Raw genomic sequence first — 16,010 nt, forward strand, 5'->3', positions numbered from 1 at the left:
TTGCGGCCAATACGGATGCCAAAAGGTTACAATCCATAGCGGATCCCATTGACTTCTAGTAGTGAATCCGTAAAAAAACAGGTCCACACTAGGACAGGCCCCCTGTGGATCAGCTTGTGACCTAGTTATCTACTGATCATGTTAATAATAGCCCAATAGAAATCAATGGGCAATAAGTCAGGTACGTCATTGTGGAAGCGCAATTACTGGAAGGTGTGAATAGGGCCTAAGGCAGCACTTACACCCCAGTGAACATCAAAACTCACTTGTATTAGTGATCAAAATGAGACAAAGTATTATTTTTTTTTTTTTTATTGGTGTTTTATGCAGAGGAGGCATGTATGTATTTTGAGGCATAATGAAAAGTGTTCGCTTCCAATTACACCTTAAAAAAAACAAAAACCTGTGTGAACATAAAGCAATTTTTTTGCGTAATGATTTTTCCCTTTCTGTAAGGCTGTGCACACACTTAAAGGGATATTCTAGGGATATTCCTATCTCTAGTGATATACAGTAGTTACACTTTTTGTTCAATATTTTTGCAAATTGCACATTGATTTAGGCCGGGTTCACACTGTGTTTTTACTGTCCGTTTAACAGAAAAAAAACGGATGCATTTGTGCGCATTTGTTTTGGATCAGTTTTTCTATTAACCTTTATTATAAAAAGAGGATCAAAACGTATCCATTTTTATAGAGTACACAGAACCATGGTCAACCACGTTGTGTATGCTAAAAAAAGGATGTGTTTTGATCAGTTTTTGTTTTTGATTAGTGGAAGTCAATGGAAAAACTGATCCAAACAAATGCGCACAAATGCATCTGTTTTTTCACCAGTTTTTTTTTTTTTTTTTTTCATCTTGTTGTCTAGGTTACTAGTATTATACCATATTATATGCACTATTTTCTATACTTTTAGATTATAGCTATATGTTTATACACCAACCAGACCACTGCTTTTAGAGCAGAGTGTTGGTTGGTAACAAAGATGAACTGTTAGTAATCGGAGGGAAAGAGCAGCATACCAGGAGAAGGAGGCAAGTAAATTAAATATATTTGCAAAAATATTCAACCTGAGGAGGTCTACATGTATAACTATATTAGCTGAGATGGGCTTCACGAACCATTTGTTTTTACAGGGAGATCTTGAATCTTCAGACTTTTTCTGGGGTTATGACCATTAGGCCAAAGATGTACCTCTCACTAAATGTGACCTGGTGGATATTTGCCTTTAAATTTTTGGATTTTTTTTACGTCTCTAAATAAATTCCCAGAAAGTGTGTGTGTGTACATATCCTTAGTGTTATATGGTAATAAATCTCCCCAGAAGCGGAGCTCATTTACCTTAGAAGCGGTCAGACCATGGGATGTACAGACAGCATCGATCTCCCGGGCTCACCCAAGGTGACGGCACCTGCCAATAACCTAGTTAATGATGAGAAGATTCATTCATCCCACTTGGTTGCTCTTTAATTTATTTCTCTCCGGTTCCCTGAGCTCTCAGACTAACAAGAGAATTGATCCCATATTGATGATCCTGATACAACATGAAGCGGCAGACTAGGAGGTGGCCGGAGCACAGAACTGGCAGCAGACGCTGCCCCCCTGCTGTCAGGCTGCCCAGCCTTATAAGTTACTGTCACACCGGAGCTGTCACTATACCAGGACTGTGACCTCCTTACAGATACTTGTAGTAGTGTCATCACTCTCAGTACCAGAAGGATGCTGCTCCACAACTAAAAACCCACAAAAATAGACGCAAAGACAAGTTTCTGGGGTCCACTGTTTTGCAGCAGAAGGATGTATACTTCCCACATACATCAAGTGCAAACCCCATACACTCCCTATATACCCACCAGACTCCCCCTGTATACCCCCAATTCATACCCTGTATACCCTCAATACGTCCCTTGTATATCCATCAGACTACCCCTGTATACCACCATACATTCTTTGTATACCCAACAGACTAGCCCTATACATCTCTTGTATACCCACCAAAATACTGCTGTATACCCTCATGCATCCACTCGTATACCCTCTTGCTCCCTCTGTACATCCTCATACACCCCCTGTATACCCTCATACATTCCATGTACAACATTATAAATCCCCTGTGCACCTCTAGCCTGCCCAGACTGCTCCAGTATGTCCCATATCCCTTGTATGCCCCATTTCCTGTGTAGTCAAGCCAATCCTCCTTCTCCCGTAGTCCTTCTGGCCAGCCCCATATCCACTTCCCAGTATCTCATCCTCAGATTGGGCTCCGCTTCCTTCATATCATCAGAGCCCATGTCTTACATGTATGAAGTTACTGGGAGGACGCCCAGGTGTAATGCGCTGGGCCCGGCTCTGCTGCTGTGTGTGATCTCTGCTGTGGTGAGGAGGCTGCTCTCTCCTCTTGTGACCACTAGGGAGTGAAGGCAGGAAACATGGCGGGCAATGACTACTCTTCAATGCCTGCAGCCACAAGTGGATGAGATGTGGGGGCAGATTAGTAGCTGGATTTGCCTCCACATTGATGCATCGTCCAACTCTGCATCCCAGACAATTCTGGAAACATGACAGACCCCTTTTATGTCTGTGGGGTCCATTGGGCATCAGTCATGTCCAGCAATGACTGAGCTTAATAACAAAATCACCCATTTCTGGAGAACTAAAGCTTTGGCTGGCCAGGCATGCTGGGAAGTGTAGTTCTCGGGAGTTTGAACCCCCTGGTGTAAAGAATGATGTACTGGGTCCTCCGGAGCGAGGGACACTCATATATACAGGTGTTCTCTGCTCCGACTCCTCCTATAGGGTGTTCTTTAATATGTCTTTACTTCATCTTGCTGCTTGATAAGTTTAAGTTGCTTTAAGGCTGATCGATATTGTGACCGGTTGTATTTTGTCTTTCAGACGCCGTCCTGTAGACATTCTTCGTGGATCGTAATGTCCCGCTTTTTGTGAAGCAAGTTTCAAGTTAAATGCAAAGACAGCAATATGGGTAAGAATGGACGACAATGGCAGCAATGTGTATGCCGAGGAGTTTATACTCTTCACATTATTTCATCAATTCTTACTGTTATTAAAGAGATCCAAAGTGTTTCTGGGTCTGGCATAAAGCTGCTCGCTCTCCCTTGGTCATTGAGGCAGGTTCCATGCTTATTATTAATGTTTGCAGGTGAACTACACACGGCCTGAAGTCTTCATGTGGTTTTGCCCCATTTAAAAAACTTTTGTTGTGTGATAGAAATTTTTTCGGTGTTAGAAGTTAGGTGAGGGCCACTGGATTTTTGTTTTTTTATTAAAAACATAAATTTTAGTGTACAATTGAGTCGAACAAAAACAAGAAGTTTTCCCTTTTCTCCTCCATTCTAGACTATATTCTTGTGAACCAGAAAGGGCCCAGACACACGCTCTGTGCACAGTCTGTAAATATGGACGATGTGCTGTGGAACAGAGTTCGGAGTCTCTGACATCAGATATCATTGTGATGTCCAGAGCTCTGAATCAGCTAACATCTTCGTGCTACTGTACTGAAACAGCTGTGTGGCTATGTCAGTACTTTAGCGCAAAGATTTAAACTGATTCATAGCTCCCGACATCACAATCCATGATGATACCAGGAGTTCTGTCATTCCGGTTTGTGCATGGATCATAATCACGGAAGGCGTGAATGACCTCTAAGGCTCTGCAGCTTATCTAACCTGATCGGTGGATTGATGGCTGGTTGATACTTTAATGAATTTTCATCATGTTCTTTTGAGTCTATCACCTGTGAGGGAGAAAATATCTGAACTGATGGAGACAGCGGCCAGAAGAAATGGTGCAGAAAACAGATATTTATATCCATAGTGTTATTTTATCTTGTCGTCTTCAAGGTTTCTAAAAACACAAAACAATCAGCTGTAACATACCCCCCCCCCCCAGATATTCTGTAAAAATGCCTATATTGTCCATCACACCCACAATAGTACAAAATACAGCAAGATAAATACAAATATACTAATGTCAGCACTATCCAAGTTAAAACTGAATGAATCACCCATTAAAACATAAGAGATTATAAGCCAAGGCTACAGTATAGAGAGCACCACCAAGTGTCATCAGATATCTGTGTCATTCACTTCATCTGTTTGGTTTTAATGTTATGGCTTATGGATGAACAGTTACATCAGGTACAATCCCCAATCTACTGCATTTCATTATGTGATTAGAGATGAGCAAATTTACAGTAATAATGAAGTGAAGCGCTTTGTTGTCTCTGCATCACTCGGCTTCCATTTAACTGACTGCCGCTCCTCCCCGGGTGCTGGGAAAAGCTGGATCGAGTCCTGGAAAAATGGAAGGAGTTTCCCTGTAAATTAACACATCTCTGTATGGCATGAATGACCCACAAGATAAACACAGGATTTATTCTGTGTCCCTTGTTACGAGAAAAAAAATTCCTCCCCTGATCACTAGGTGGCGCTTGTGTAAAAGCCATATCTTTTATTTATGTTGCGTTTATTACTTGTTGTGTAACATTTTTTTTTTTTTAGTGTAACCTAGAATTTTGGGACCGTGGGGCAATGCAGTTTAAATATATAGTAAGTCCCCCTCTATCAGCTCTCACTGGATTAATAAACCTGTTATTTTAGTTAATCTGTCCCCTGTGCATTACTGTTTGATAGAATAGATACAAGCAAAGTAAGAGCACAGCTACATGTGGCGTATACATCTTGTGCCCCTAATATCCACGTGGAAAAAGAGGTGAACCCATTGTCTTTTTGGACTCCAGGATAGTAATGCTATTCACACATCTCCTCTCCTGCAGGTAAAGGGGTACTCCGGAAAAAATCTTTTTCTTTCAAATCAACTGATGTCAGAAAGTTATATAGATTTTTAATTTACCGTATGTTCCAGCGTATAAGACGACTCCCAACTTTTCTTGGTAAAATATAAAGTTTGGGATATACTCGCTGTATACTACTACCCTTCTTCCAACACACCAAAGGAAAATTAATAAAAAACATCAGACAGCAGGGAGATGAGAGGCAGAGAAGGAGGTACAGTAATACCAGTAGGATACAAGGCCGGCCATATGGGTGAAAGATGTGTTTTTTTTCTGGGCACAGCCCCACTCTGCCGTATCTCTTTTTTTCCATACCCTGGACGCCTGCAGCTTGCTCTGCCCTTCATACGGTCGCTGCATACGGCAGGATGCGGCTGTTGTCGAGCTCTTCCCACCGTATGCGGCGACATCAGATTCTGCAGTCCCAATTCCGAAATTTTTGAAAACCCGCCCTATAAGACGAAACCCGGCGTATAACACGACCCCAGACTTCTAAGAAGATTTTCCTGTGTTAAAAAGTAGTCTTGAACGCAGGAAAACACTTTTTTTTTTTTTTTTTTTTAAATCTCAAGTTTTCCCATACTTATCAGCTGCTGTATATCCTGCGGGAAGTGGTGTATTCTTTTCAGTCTAGCACAGTGTTCTCTGCTGCCACCTTTGTCCATGTCAGGAACTGTCCACCAATAGGGTAGTGTAAAAGCTTAGGCCTAAATTAGTATAAATGTTAAGTTGTGGCTTTTGGATATGCAGTTAAAAAAATAACGCCCTTAAGGGGTTAAAACCTCACTATAGCAGCGTCTGCTAAGTGGGTAGATGCCAGTACGGTATATACATATCCGTGTATAATTGCCGGCTTAGTGGAATTGTTCCTTAATAAATTCCATACGCAGGATGAAGAGATCCCAGTCAGTCATTCAGCTTTATTGTTATTGAATAATCATTTCTGTCTGGAGCCGATCACTTGTTTACCCGCTTCTCTGTGACATCGGGCGGCCACAAAGGGCTCGTCCATGTCAGAGATTGGGACATTGTTTATTGCCGCAAATGTCATCTGGCTGCAGCGTCGGGCTGGAATGTTTTTGTGTCCCATTGGGCAACCTCCGTCTTACATGTTGTGTTGAGTAATAAATTGCACAAGATTGTTTTCTAGAATCTTATTGTGATACAAGACAGACAGCTTGGGGGAGCGACCACCGTGTAATCATAGTGTGGGCTGATCACTAGATGAATCATTGTTATGCTCGCCCCGTGCACTGGCCTCTTCAGCATCTCTTGTTTGCATGCAGATAAATTTCTGGATTTTGATTATTTTTATGTTTTTACATGTTTCTCGGGCAGAGATGGGGAACCTCCGGCCCTCCAACTGTTGCAAAACTACAATTCCCATCATGCCTGGACAGCCAAAGCGAAGCTTTGGCTGTCCAGGCATGATGGGAATTGTAGTTTTGCCACAGCTGGAGAGCCGGAGGTTCCCCATCTTTGATCTAGAGTATCAGAGCGAATTAAAGGGGTTGTCTAGTGAAAATCTTTTTCTTTTAAATCAACTGGTGTCAGAAAGTTATATAGATTTGTAATTTACTTCTATTGAAAAATCTCAAATCTTCCCATACTTATTAGCTGCTGTATGTATGGCAGGAAGTGGTGTTTTATTTTCAATCTGACACAGGGCTCTCTGCTGACATCTCTGGCCGAGACAGGAACTGTCCAGAGCAGGAGAGGTTTTCTATGAGAATTCTTTTAAAACCGAGACAGAGTTCCTGTCTCGGCTAGAGATGTCAGCAGAGAGCACTGTGTCAGACTGAAAATAAAACACTTCCTGCAGGGCATACATCAGCTAATGAGTATGGGAAGACTTGTAAATTACAAATCTATATAACTATCTAATATCAGTTAATCTGAAAGAAAAAATATTTTCGCTGGACAACCCCTTTAATCTTGTGTACATGTAGAGCCTGACAGATCAAACCTTTTGACATGTCTCTCTGACATACAACAACAGAAGGGTGCCACAGCGAGATATTTAGATGACACTGGCCTCTCTTGGGCTAATACTAAGGCTGCATTCACACGTTCCGGGAAGTTGTCTGTGCCCATGGATCCGTGCACACAGACAAATGTATAGCCCATTGCTTTGTATTGGGCTATTCACATCTTCAGTGTTTTCACAGATCTCTAATCTGTTTAAAAATAGGAAATGTCATAACTTTGAATGGAATAGAAAACAATGAGATCCGTGTTTTACACGCATGTGACATCCATGAAAAAAACACGGATGTGATGTAAGCGGTGTAATTTAACCCCCTCCCGCCGCTGGTCAGTAAATGAATGTCGCTGGGGCAGGAGCTGCGCCTGTGTCATCCGCGGCAGGTCTCGGCTATCAGTGATAGCCGGAGACCCGCCGCAACTCTCAGCATCGGAAGCCGCACTCCGGTGCTGAGAGTTAACCCTATAGATACTGCGGTCAGCACGACCGCAGCATCTATAGGGCTCCTGACAGAGAATTCTCCCTTTACAGAGGGAGAATTCTCTGTCCGCTGTCCATCAGGGCTCTGCGATGTGATCGCAGAGCCCCGATGGTAGCCATGGATGGTAGCTTCTGTTTTCCTGGCTACGGAGGCCGGCGGGGCAAGGGAGGGAAGGCTGAGTGCGATTGTGATAGTGGCAGGGGACAGGGGAGAGGGGGCAAACATAGGGATATCAGCTTATTGGATCATAATGATCCCATAAGCTGATGTCCTAAAACAACCTTGGCATTGAGGAATCAATGAGCTCAGGTCGTGAAAGGGTTAAAATGCTTTTAAACAGATCCGTGAAAAACACGGTTACAAAATATATATAAAAATAGATGGTGTGGCCCAGATCACGGAGGTAGCTAGCAGACTACATTCATGGACCAGGAAAAACACTGAACGTGTGAATGCGGCCTAAGCCTACACACCGGGCAGGCAGGATCCATCTAGTCTCTCCTTAAAACACCCACAGGAAATGGGTGGCGTGCACGGCCAAATGGAGGAAACCATTGGCACCCAGCAGAGATTAGATGGATCCTGTCTGCCCAGTGTGTAGGCCTAGTATTAGCCCAAGACAGGCCAGTGTAGGACCATCTCTCTGAGGTGAGATGCTACATACTATTTGATCGGATGGTTTGCTGAACCTCATTTTTCCCTAAATTTTGCATTGCAGTTTTACCATTCTAAATATCTATATTATGTATGCGGTAGTCTTAGCAATTGCAGGTTGTTGCTGCGCCCTCCTGTTTTTGTCTGTATTTTCGCCATGGCAGTACACACCTGCATAGTATGAATAGTGGTATTGGTTGTGCTTTTTTTTTATTATTATTATGTCTCTGACATGTTCTAAAAACATTTTATTTAACACTATCTATAGTTGGTTGTGCCTGTCTTTTTAATAGAAATATTGTGTTTTTTCTTCTTCCGCTTGCACTTCTTACCATACACTACAAGCTGCTGCTTACCTTTCAGTGTAAATCCAGCCTGGCTGGAGACTGAGCCGACCAGCCGATGGGTTTCAGACTGAATGGAAGAAAGCAGCTTGCAATGTAATAAGGAGAACAGTGAAAAATAATAAACTCTTATGTGCTTTAGGTAACACTACTGAGCGGCTCCTGGTGGATGTTCTCCATGGGAGGCAAAATACCTGACATGGTTACCTCCTTCTGTGGTGGTCTTTTGTGTCCTTCTGTGGTGGTCTACATTCAGACTGGACATACAGGACAGTCACCTCTGTCACCCATACCAGACTTTTCCAGTCACTAACGTTTGTTTGTTCTCTCCGTAGGTCATCTGGGATTGTCAGAGGCCATCAACAGCTGAGGCTGAGCTGATCTCCCAGCATCCCGTGGGGGAGTATGTATAAGAGAAATGGCCTTATGGCCAGTGTGACGGTCACCTCCGCCACTCCTGAGGTATGGGCTCCCTCATATGTGTCTAGGCACGTTGTTCCACCATGTGAAAACATTATTACAAGCTTACTTTGGCTTTTGAGGTAGCAAATACTGCCAGACAGAGCACAAAACTGAGATGATTTATGAGCCCTGTTTATGTTGTTAAGTGCCGTGAATAGGATTGCTCTAATACACGCCGTATTTATGGCGCTTTACACGCATCTCATTTATTTCCCATGAAACGTGGAATATTCACCCCAGCTGGTTCACAGCTCCTTGTAATAAAAGAGAATATAAAGTGAGCGGCAGATCTCACTCCATTCCGCTGGCATTTCCCATAATGTCTGCAATGTTCTCATCCAGAAGGAAGAGAGACGGCTCCCTAGTGCCACCTGTTGGAGGAATCATCCCAGCGAGGCAAAGACTAGGAATTATCTGCCAAATTTTTACCTCCTCCCCAAGGAAGAGCACCCATCTGTAGACAGCTGGTTGGGGGTTCTGCTACAAAGTGGAGAGCTAATATGTGTAAGAACCTATATGCTCAAAACCCATTGGTTATGTCTGTCCTGACCAAAGGCACCATAGAACAGACTGTAGTGTATATATTATCTTTTTGGGTGGGTGAAGGGCCTCAGTATCTACTTACACATGTCTGTGTGAGTTTATGTGGGCATGCACATTGAAAATAGGTTGGTTGAACTAGTGGCTGCATTCACAAGTTTTTCAGGACCATATATTATGTTCAAAATCCTTGTCTGCGATCCACAGAAAAATTGGTCCACAGTGCTTCCGTAATCTGTATTTTTTGCGGATCCACAAAAGATAGGAAGGTGATAGTTAAATTAGGGCAATCCAGATTTTTTGCAGACGTTATGGACAATTCTCCCACAAAAATTAGGGACGCTCCCCTATACATCTATGGGACAGTCTGAGCCGCAGTTACGGTCCATATTAGGCTGGGTTCACACTATGTATATTTCAGTCAGTATATTTCAGTCAGTATTGCAACCAAAACCAGGAGTGGATTAAAAACACAGAAAGGCTCTGTTTACACAATGTTGAAATTGAGTGGATGGCCGCCATATAACAGTAAATAACGGTCATTATTTCAATATAACAGCCGTTGTTCTAAAATAACAGCAAATATTTGCCAGTAAATGGCGGCCATCCACTCAATTTCAACATTATGTGAACAGAGCCTTTCTGTGTTTTCAATCCACTCCTGGTTTTGGTTGCAATATGAGGACCACAATACTGACTGAAATATACGTAGTGTGAACCCAGCCTTAGAGTGTGTTAGTAACTTTTGCAGCAGCAATTTATGGATCCGTAAAACTATGGGTAATATGAACAGCCCAATTTGAAAGCAATGGGCCATGAAAGATGCCAGTCATGTGATGTGTGTGGAGGCGTCCTACTGTTGCTCAATGCTTTGTTCTTAAATGAAATAAACCTCAGACAGTGTTTGGTGGCTTATTCCTCTCCTCATCCGTCGGAGGAATAGGACCACCATTAAACAAGCAATTGTTTGGTCTCCTCAGTAATCTTCTGTATTAGTGTATTATGCCGGTCACTTATATACTCCTAAATACGCTTATATCCATCCTTTATTAGGCCTCTAGCTCTCGCGGCAGTCCATCAGCACCCCTTGATCTTGTTTTACAGTTGTAGGAGACTTCTCTAAACCTGGACCTAGGCTGGACACAGCCGTGCACCCCCTGTACTAGACATGGGGCACCTGTACAAGGCTTATTCCGCAGCGTCGTAACTGCGCAGCTCTGTAGAATAAAGCCCTGTAAGGCCTCGGTGAAAAGGCGTATTGGTGGTTAAGGGGTTAATCCATTGGCGCAGGGCTATTGGAATGAGGTGCTGAGTGAATACAGGATAATAATTGTAGATATTTTCCTCGGGAAATGATCATGGAAATTTAGTTGTGAGTGGGTTGTCGCCTGACGGATCACGCGACTGGTAGCGGTAGTCGTCCCTGATATTTTTGGCACGGGAGCGACCCGTGAGCCTAGACTTCAGGAATGGTCTACACCGTCTTCTGCTTTGTGAGAGGTGTCTTCTCCCTAATGAAAACGGGCAGCAATAACTTTAATAGAAACCAGCTCCGTACAGGAAAGACCTCAGTGTTGTGTGTAGTGTTTTATTAATTCCATAGAGATTCTGCACACAGTCCGTCAAGATAATGTCATTGTTTATTGGCTTACTAGGACGGGTTTAGTCTGCTCGCCATGCCGCACCTGCCGGAGAACTACAAGTTCCAGTAATCAGTGCCAGACGCATCATATGACTTCTGACTCATTAGTAAAGATTTCCCTAATGTCATGCCCACATTTAAGCAGCGGCAATTCACATCTGGAAATCCGCCGTGATGCAGATCACATTGAGGTTTTATGTTTTTAATCAAAGACTGTTGAAAACTGAAGAGTCAGCGTTGAATTGAGTAATCTTCCATACTTTGCATATTTGCTGTCCTGGGGTCTGATATGCTGTCAGTATGTGAGTATAGGGCGTTCAGACCACCAATGTATAGAATCACGCACAGCCAGATGCTGCAGCCCCAGTCTAATACTGTAGAAATGCATTAGCATTGATGGGAGGTGGTCGTAAACTGATGGCAGGTTTAATTCATACACTGATATACAGTATACAGTCTTTGTAGTTTCCCTGACTGTCAGATTTCTACCTAACTTTAAAGGGGTTCTCCAACTTTTTTTTTTTTTACTTATTTCAAATCAACTGGTTTTAGAAAGTTAAAGAGATTTGTAATTGACTTCTATTAAAAAATCTACAGTCTTCCAGTACTTATCAGCTGTTGTATGTCCTGCAGAAAGTGGTGTATTCTCTCCAGCCTGACACAGTGCTCTCTGCTGCCAACTCTGTTCATGTCAGGAACTGTCCAGAGCAGCAGCAAATACCCATAGAAAACCTCTCTTGCTCTGGACGGTCCCTGACATGGACAGAGGTGTCAGCAGAGAGCACTGTGCCAAACTGGAAAGAATACACCACTTCCTGCAGGACATACATCAGCTGATAAGTACTGGAAGTCTGTAGATTTTTAAATAGAAGTAAATTGCAAATCTATATAACTTTCTGACACCAGTTGATTTGAAAGAGAAAAAAAATCACCGGAGTTTCCTTTTAAAGGGTAACAATCTGAGGAGCAGTGACTGACTGGGGTACCTTAGGCCCACCAGGAAATATTTTGTTCTAGGGGCCCACCCTACATACACCAGATATACCCAGCTCAAAAACCTTTCACATTACTATAGCAACTTTGCACACTGCTGTGTGTGACCGGCAATGCTCGCTCACTGTTAGAAACTGGTCAGACACTATATGCCAGGGATGGGGCAAAACTACAATTCCCATCATGCCTGAACAGCCGAAGGCTGTCTAGGCATAATGGGAGTTGTAGTTTTGCAACAGCTGGAAGGTCGAAGGTTCCCCATCCCTGTCCTAGTGTATAGGAGCTGTCCAGGCATCATGGGATCTGTAGTTTTGCAACAGCTGGAAGGCCGAAGGTTTCCTATCCCTGCTCTATGCAAACAGCACAGCCATCCACTTAAGTTTCTTGAAAGGTGAAGTCCCATGAGACTAACTGGGGGATTATATGTCATCCTGAAGCTGCTAAACAGGGATGCAGACCTCCTGCTCAGGGGCCCACCAATGGGCAGGGCCCAGCGGAGGATTCCCCTGTGGGCCAGTCTGAGCCTGCTAAGGAGGAAGGTATGTGTCTCACCTTCCTCTTCGGCATCGGTCCCTTGCTGTTAGTCGGGGTAAACTCCGCCCCAGAGCACCGTTAGGAGCACTGCTGCGTCATCTGACCCACCCCCTCCATTGATTAGAAGGGCAGGGCGGATGACGCAGCAGTGCTCCTAACGGTGCTGCAGAGAGGCATTTACCCTGACTAACAGCGAGGGACCGACGCTGAGAAGTAATGTAACACATATACCTTCCTCATCAGCGTCCCCGGCGCTATAGGGAGCCATCAGCAGGTTAGAGTCGTCTAACGTGCTGATAGTTCCCCTTTAAAGCGTATTCTTGCTATACATGTGGACGTGGTCAGAATCGTACAGTTAGTAGCTGGAAACACTAGGTTTCTCAAGATATTTCTTTAAAGATCCTTGTGACAATGTAATGAGGGATTCGTACAGAGGTTCCAGCTCTGAGCCAAACTTTGTGGTCAGGTCAGGAGAAGCCTGCAGAATGATTATTTTTCCATAAACTCGTAATTTGTTGCCTCCTCGACTCTGGCACGATGCAAGCAACATACCAAAACCTGATGGATATTAAAGACTTCAGTATTGAAAAGGGTTTAAGGGTCAGGCCAAAAGCAACAGCCCGAGTCTTCAATTATTACCAAAAGCCATTTATTACCGTGCGCTCGGGGCCCGCAGGAGCTGAAGCCTTTTATTTAAGTAAAATCTATCGGTGTCTGGGAGATCTTCAAACATATCGTAAAATAATTTCCAACCCATGGAGCCTCCACGTTATGGTCGCCTTTCTTTCCACAATCATTCTCAATTATATAGTATTTGGCGGCAGAAAGTTCTGATATTATGTTTCAGGAGCGATAAAAAAAGATTTATACTGAACAAGGAGAATCTTATTATTGTGGATGTCACCTGCATGTTCTGTGAGCCAATGGTAGGAGTGCACCTATAGACCGCGCAATGCACTAACTTATACACTACTCATAAGCAATGGGGAATCGGTCAGCTGCCATTTACATTCCAAACTGCAGACTATTAGCTGATAGGAGAAGACGACACCCGCTACCTTTCATATGTCCAGCTGTGCTTCCAGATTGTAGAAAAATGCTTTCATTTTCCTGTGCAAAGTGTCAGCGAGCTGTTCCCAGTGGGAGTGGAGCTTAAAGTGATACTGTCATCCCTCTTAGGCTCTGTTCACATGGAGTAAAATCCCGCCAGCCTCTATATCATTCAGACAGTCTATAGGAGGCTTGTGCGCCTCCTCTCTCCACGCCGCTCCTCTCCGCAGGAAGTCCCATAGACTGCCTGTATGACACGGAGGCTGGTGCGATTTCCTCTAGTTTTACTCCGTATGAACAGAGCCTTACTCTATGTGCGCTTCTCCACACCATCCACAAAATTAGATGCTGCACATATGATATTCAAATGCAGAACATTCAGGTTCAGACTAACCTCAGCGCGTTTGAGATCCGCTTATCTCTACTGACCATCCATAAGGTGCAGCTGTCCCCCATGTATCTAATGACCAGTTTCTTGCTTAGGGCTGGGCTGTCGATGTCAGCCTGGCAAGGTGCAATGTGAAGACATAGCAGAGAGGAGTAGGTGCTGTCCTGTGAGAAGGTTCGAGTACTGCTGGCAAATGCCCCAGCCCTGGTTCGGTCTCCTGAGAGAGTAGATGAGAAATATAGTTCAATGGTGACAAATGATGAAGGAGTGCACGCATTGTCCGTGGACCATTTAAAGGAGGTCCCTATAATGCTTAATCCCTATACAATTTTGAGGTTTACATTTAATTTCTGTTCCATCACTTCCCCCTCATCGGGGTCTGATAGGGGAGATTATTTTGGATCATTACTTGAAGATGTGTTGTGAAATCTTATATTTTTCTCCTCCTTGGACACAGAACTTTCACTATTGACTCTGAATACGCCTCTCTCTCAATGCAGGGCAAAGCGTCTGAGAAATGAATGTACTATTGACACACACAGGGTTGTGTAAATCTGTTCTCCGAGCCGTATAATTTGCCAGTAGCCACAAGCCGTGGCCATGCACCGTGCTACAATACATGACTTTACTGTACAATGTTTAGCACCGTCTGGCACAGTCACTGGAGAGAGACTATGATGCAAGGTTATGGATCTATATAAAGTTTCAATCATCTCTCCTCGGTACATATCATTTGGGTTAGCGTATACTTAATCACCTTTCTGTCTCTCGGCGTTGTGTACAGAGGCTTCATTTTTCAGGCCAGGCAGTCTACAGATTAATGTTGCATGACTGTGTAAAGGCTTCTATTTACATTCCTGGCCACATTCGACCTACAACAGTTTAACGTTGTTGACCGGCGGCCGGGCTTACCAAGTGTCCCAATGTAAATTCCAGTAAATTTGATGGTTTATGAAGCAGACATTCCCGGTCTAGAAAAGCCTTTGGGAAAATTAATTTACGAAGAAATGAAATGAGATGTGGCAAGGGCTGAGTAAGAAGTCTTTATAGGTGTCCACATCCGGTGTGGGAATTTCTCATCAGCTCACAGCTCCCCCCCGAATCTGTAAACCTTAAGGCCCTATTCCACGGAACTATTATCGTTCGTATTCGGCCGATATCGGCCGCTACAGACGATAATCGTCCGGTGGAATAGAGTGCAACGATCAGCCGACATCGTTCATGTCGGCTGATCGTTGCAGTCGCTTGTTTTTCAACATGTTGAAAAACAAGCGACTGATATAGCAGCGATCTGCTGCCGTCGCTCCGTTGAATAGGAGCATCGGCAGCAGACGCTGCTATATCTTATGGGCTGCCTGGACGATCAGCGATCCCCCGGGCAGCCCCCCCGCAGCTCCCCGCCGCCCCCTCCCGCACTCACCCGCTCGCTGCAGCCGCGTTGAATAGCGGCGGCAGCGAGCAGGGAACGAGGAGCAAACGAGCGCTGAGAGCGCTCGTTTGCTCCTCTAAACGACCTGTGGAATAGGGGCATTACAATGCCTTGCCCTCCAGAACATGGGGAAGTGTAGCCGCTTATTGTCATTGTAGGCCATTGCATCAGTGTACGGTGAAACCATTCTAAATTATATAGAAAGGTGCGTGATATATGGTCGCCTATAAATACGACACACAAAATCTAGCCCGTAGTGCTAAGTAACCTTGTTGAACTGTTCAGGTTTTGCACTGTTCTTCGAACCCAATCCTAGGTATTTGACTCCCAGTGGCTGGAGATGTTGGATGCCGCCCTAGGGAGTCCTGAAATACATAGGCTGTATCCATGTTTTCCTGGCAGCCCTACTGAGACATTTAACTTCTCCAGACTGTGGGAGTCAAATGCTGAGTATTCAGTTCTGGACAACGTTGCTGAACCTGAACAATTCAGTAAGTTCATTCACTACACTACTAGCCTGGTTTCTTCCCCAAGAGGTGGCCCTTTAAAGAAGTTTCTTGGTTGTCTGTTTACATGGACATTATTCTAGCTTCTTTAGAGGATTCCATCTGACGCATGAATGTCAGCAAGGATGGGGATGTGGGAGGTTTCATCTCTGTATTATTTTTTGTGTTTTTTAATTCAGGAGTCCTCA

The 16,010-nt window shown here is 44.0% G+C and overlaps 1 protein-coding gene across 3 annotated transcripts in view; it reads left to right on the forward strand.

Moving 5' to 3' along the window:
* RALGPS1 (Ral GEF with PH domain and SH3 binding motif 1) overlaps positions 1–16,010 on the forward strand; it is a 309,463-nt gene that overhangs the window by 53,160 nt on the left and 240,293 nt on the right. For all 3 annotated transcript variants that reach the window (XM_069986819.1, XM_069986820.1, XM_069986821.1), the window contains exons 2-3: positions 2,898–2,985; positions 8,614–8,740. In XM_069986819.1, coding sequence (XP_069842920.1) covers positions 8,684–8,740 — 57 coding nt within the window. In that variant the 5' untranslated portion in view covers positions 2,898–2,985; positions 8,614–8,683. The remainder of the gene's footprint in view (positions 1–2,897; positions 2,986–8,613; positions 8,741–16,010) is intronic.

Source organism: Dendropsophus ebraccatus, chromosome 10 (assembly GCF_027789765.1).
Source record: "Dendropsophus ebraccatus isolate aDenEbr1 chromosome 10, aDenEbr1.pat, whole genome shotgun sequence".
Classification (NCBI taxonomy): domain Eukaryota; kingdom Metazoa; phylum Chordata; class Amphibia; order Anura; family Hylidae; genus Dendropsophus; species Dendropsophus ebraccatus.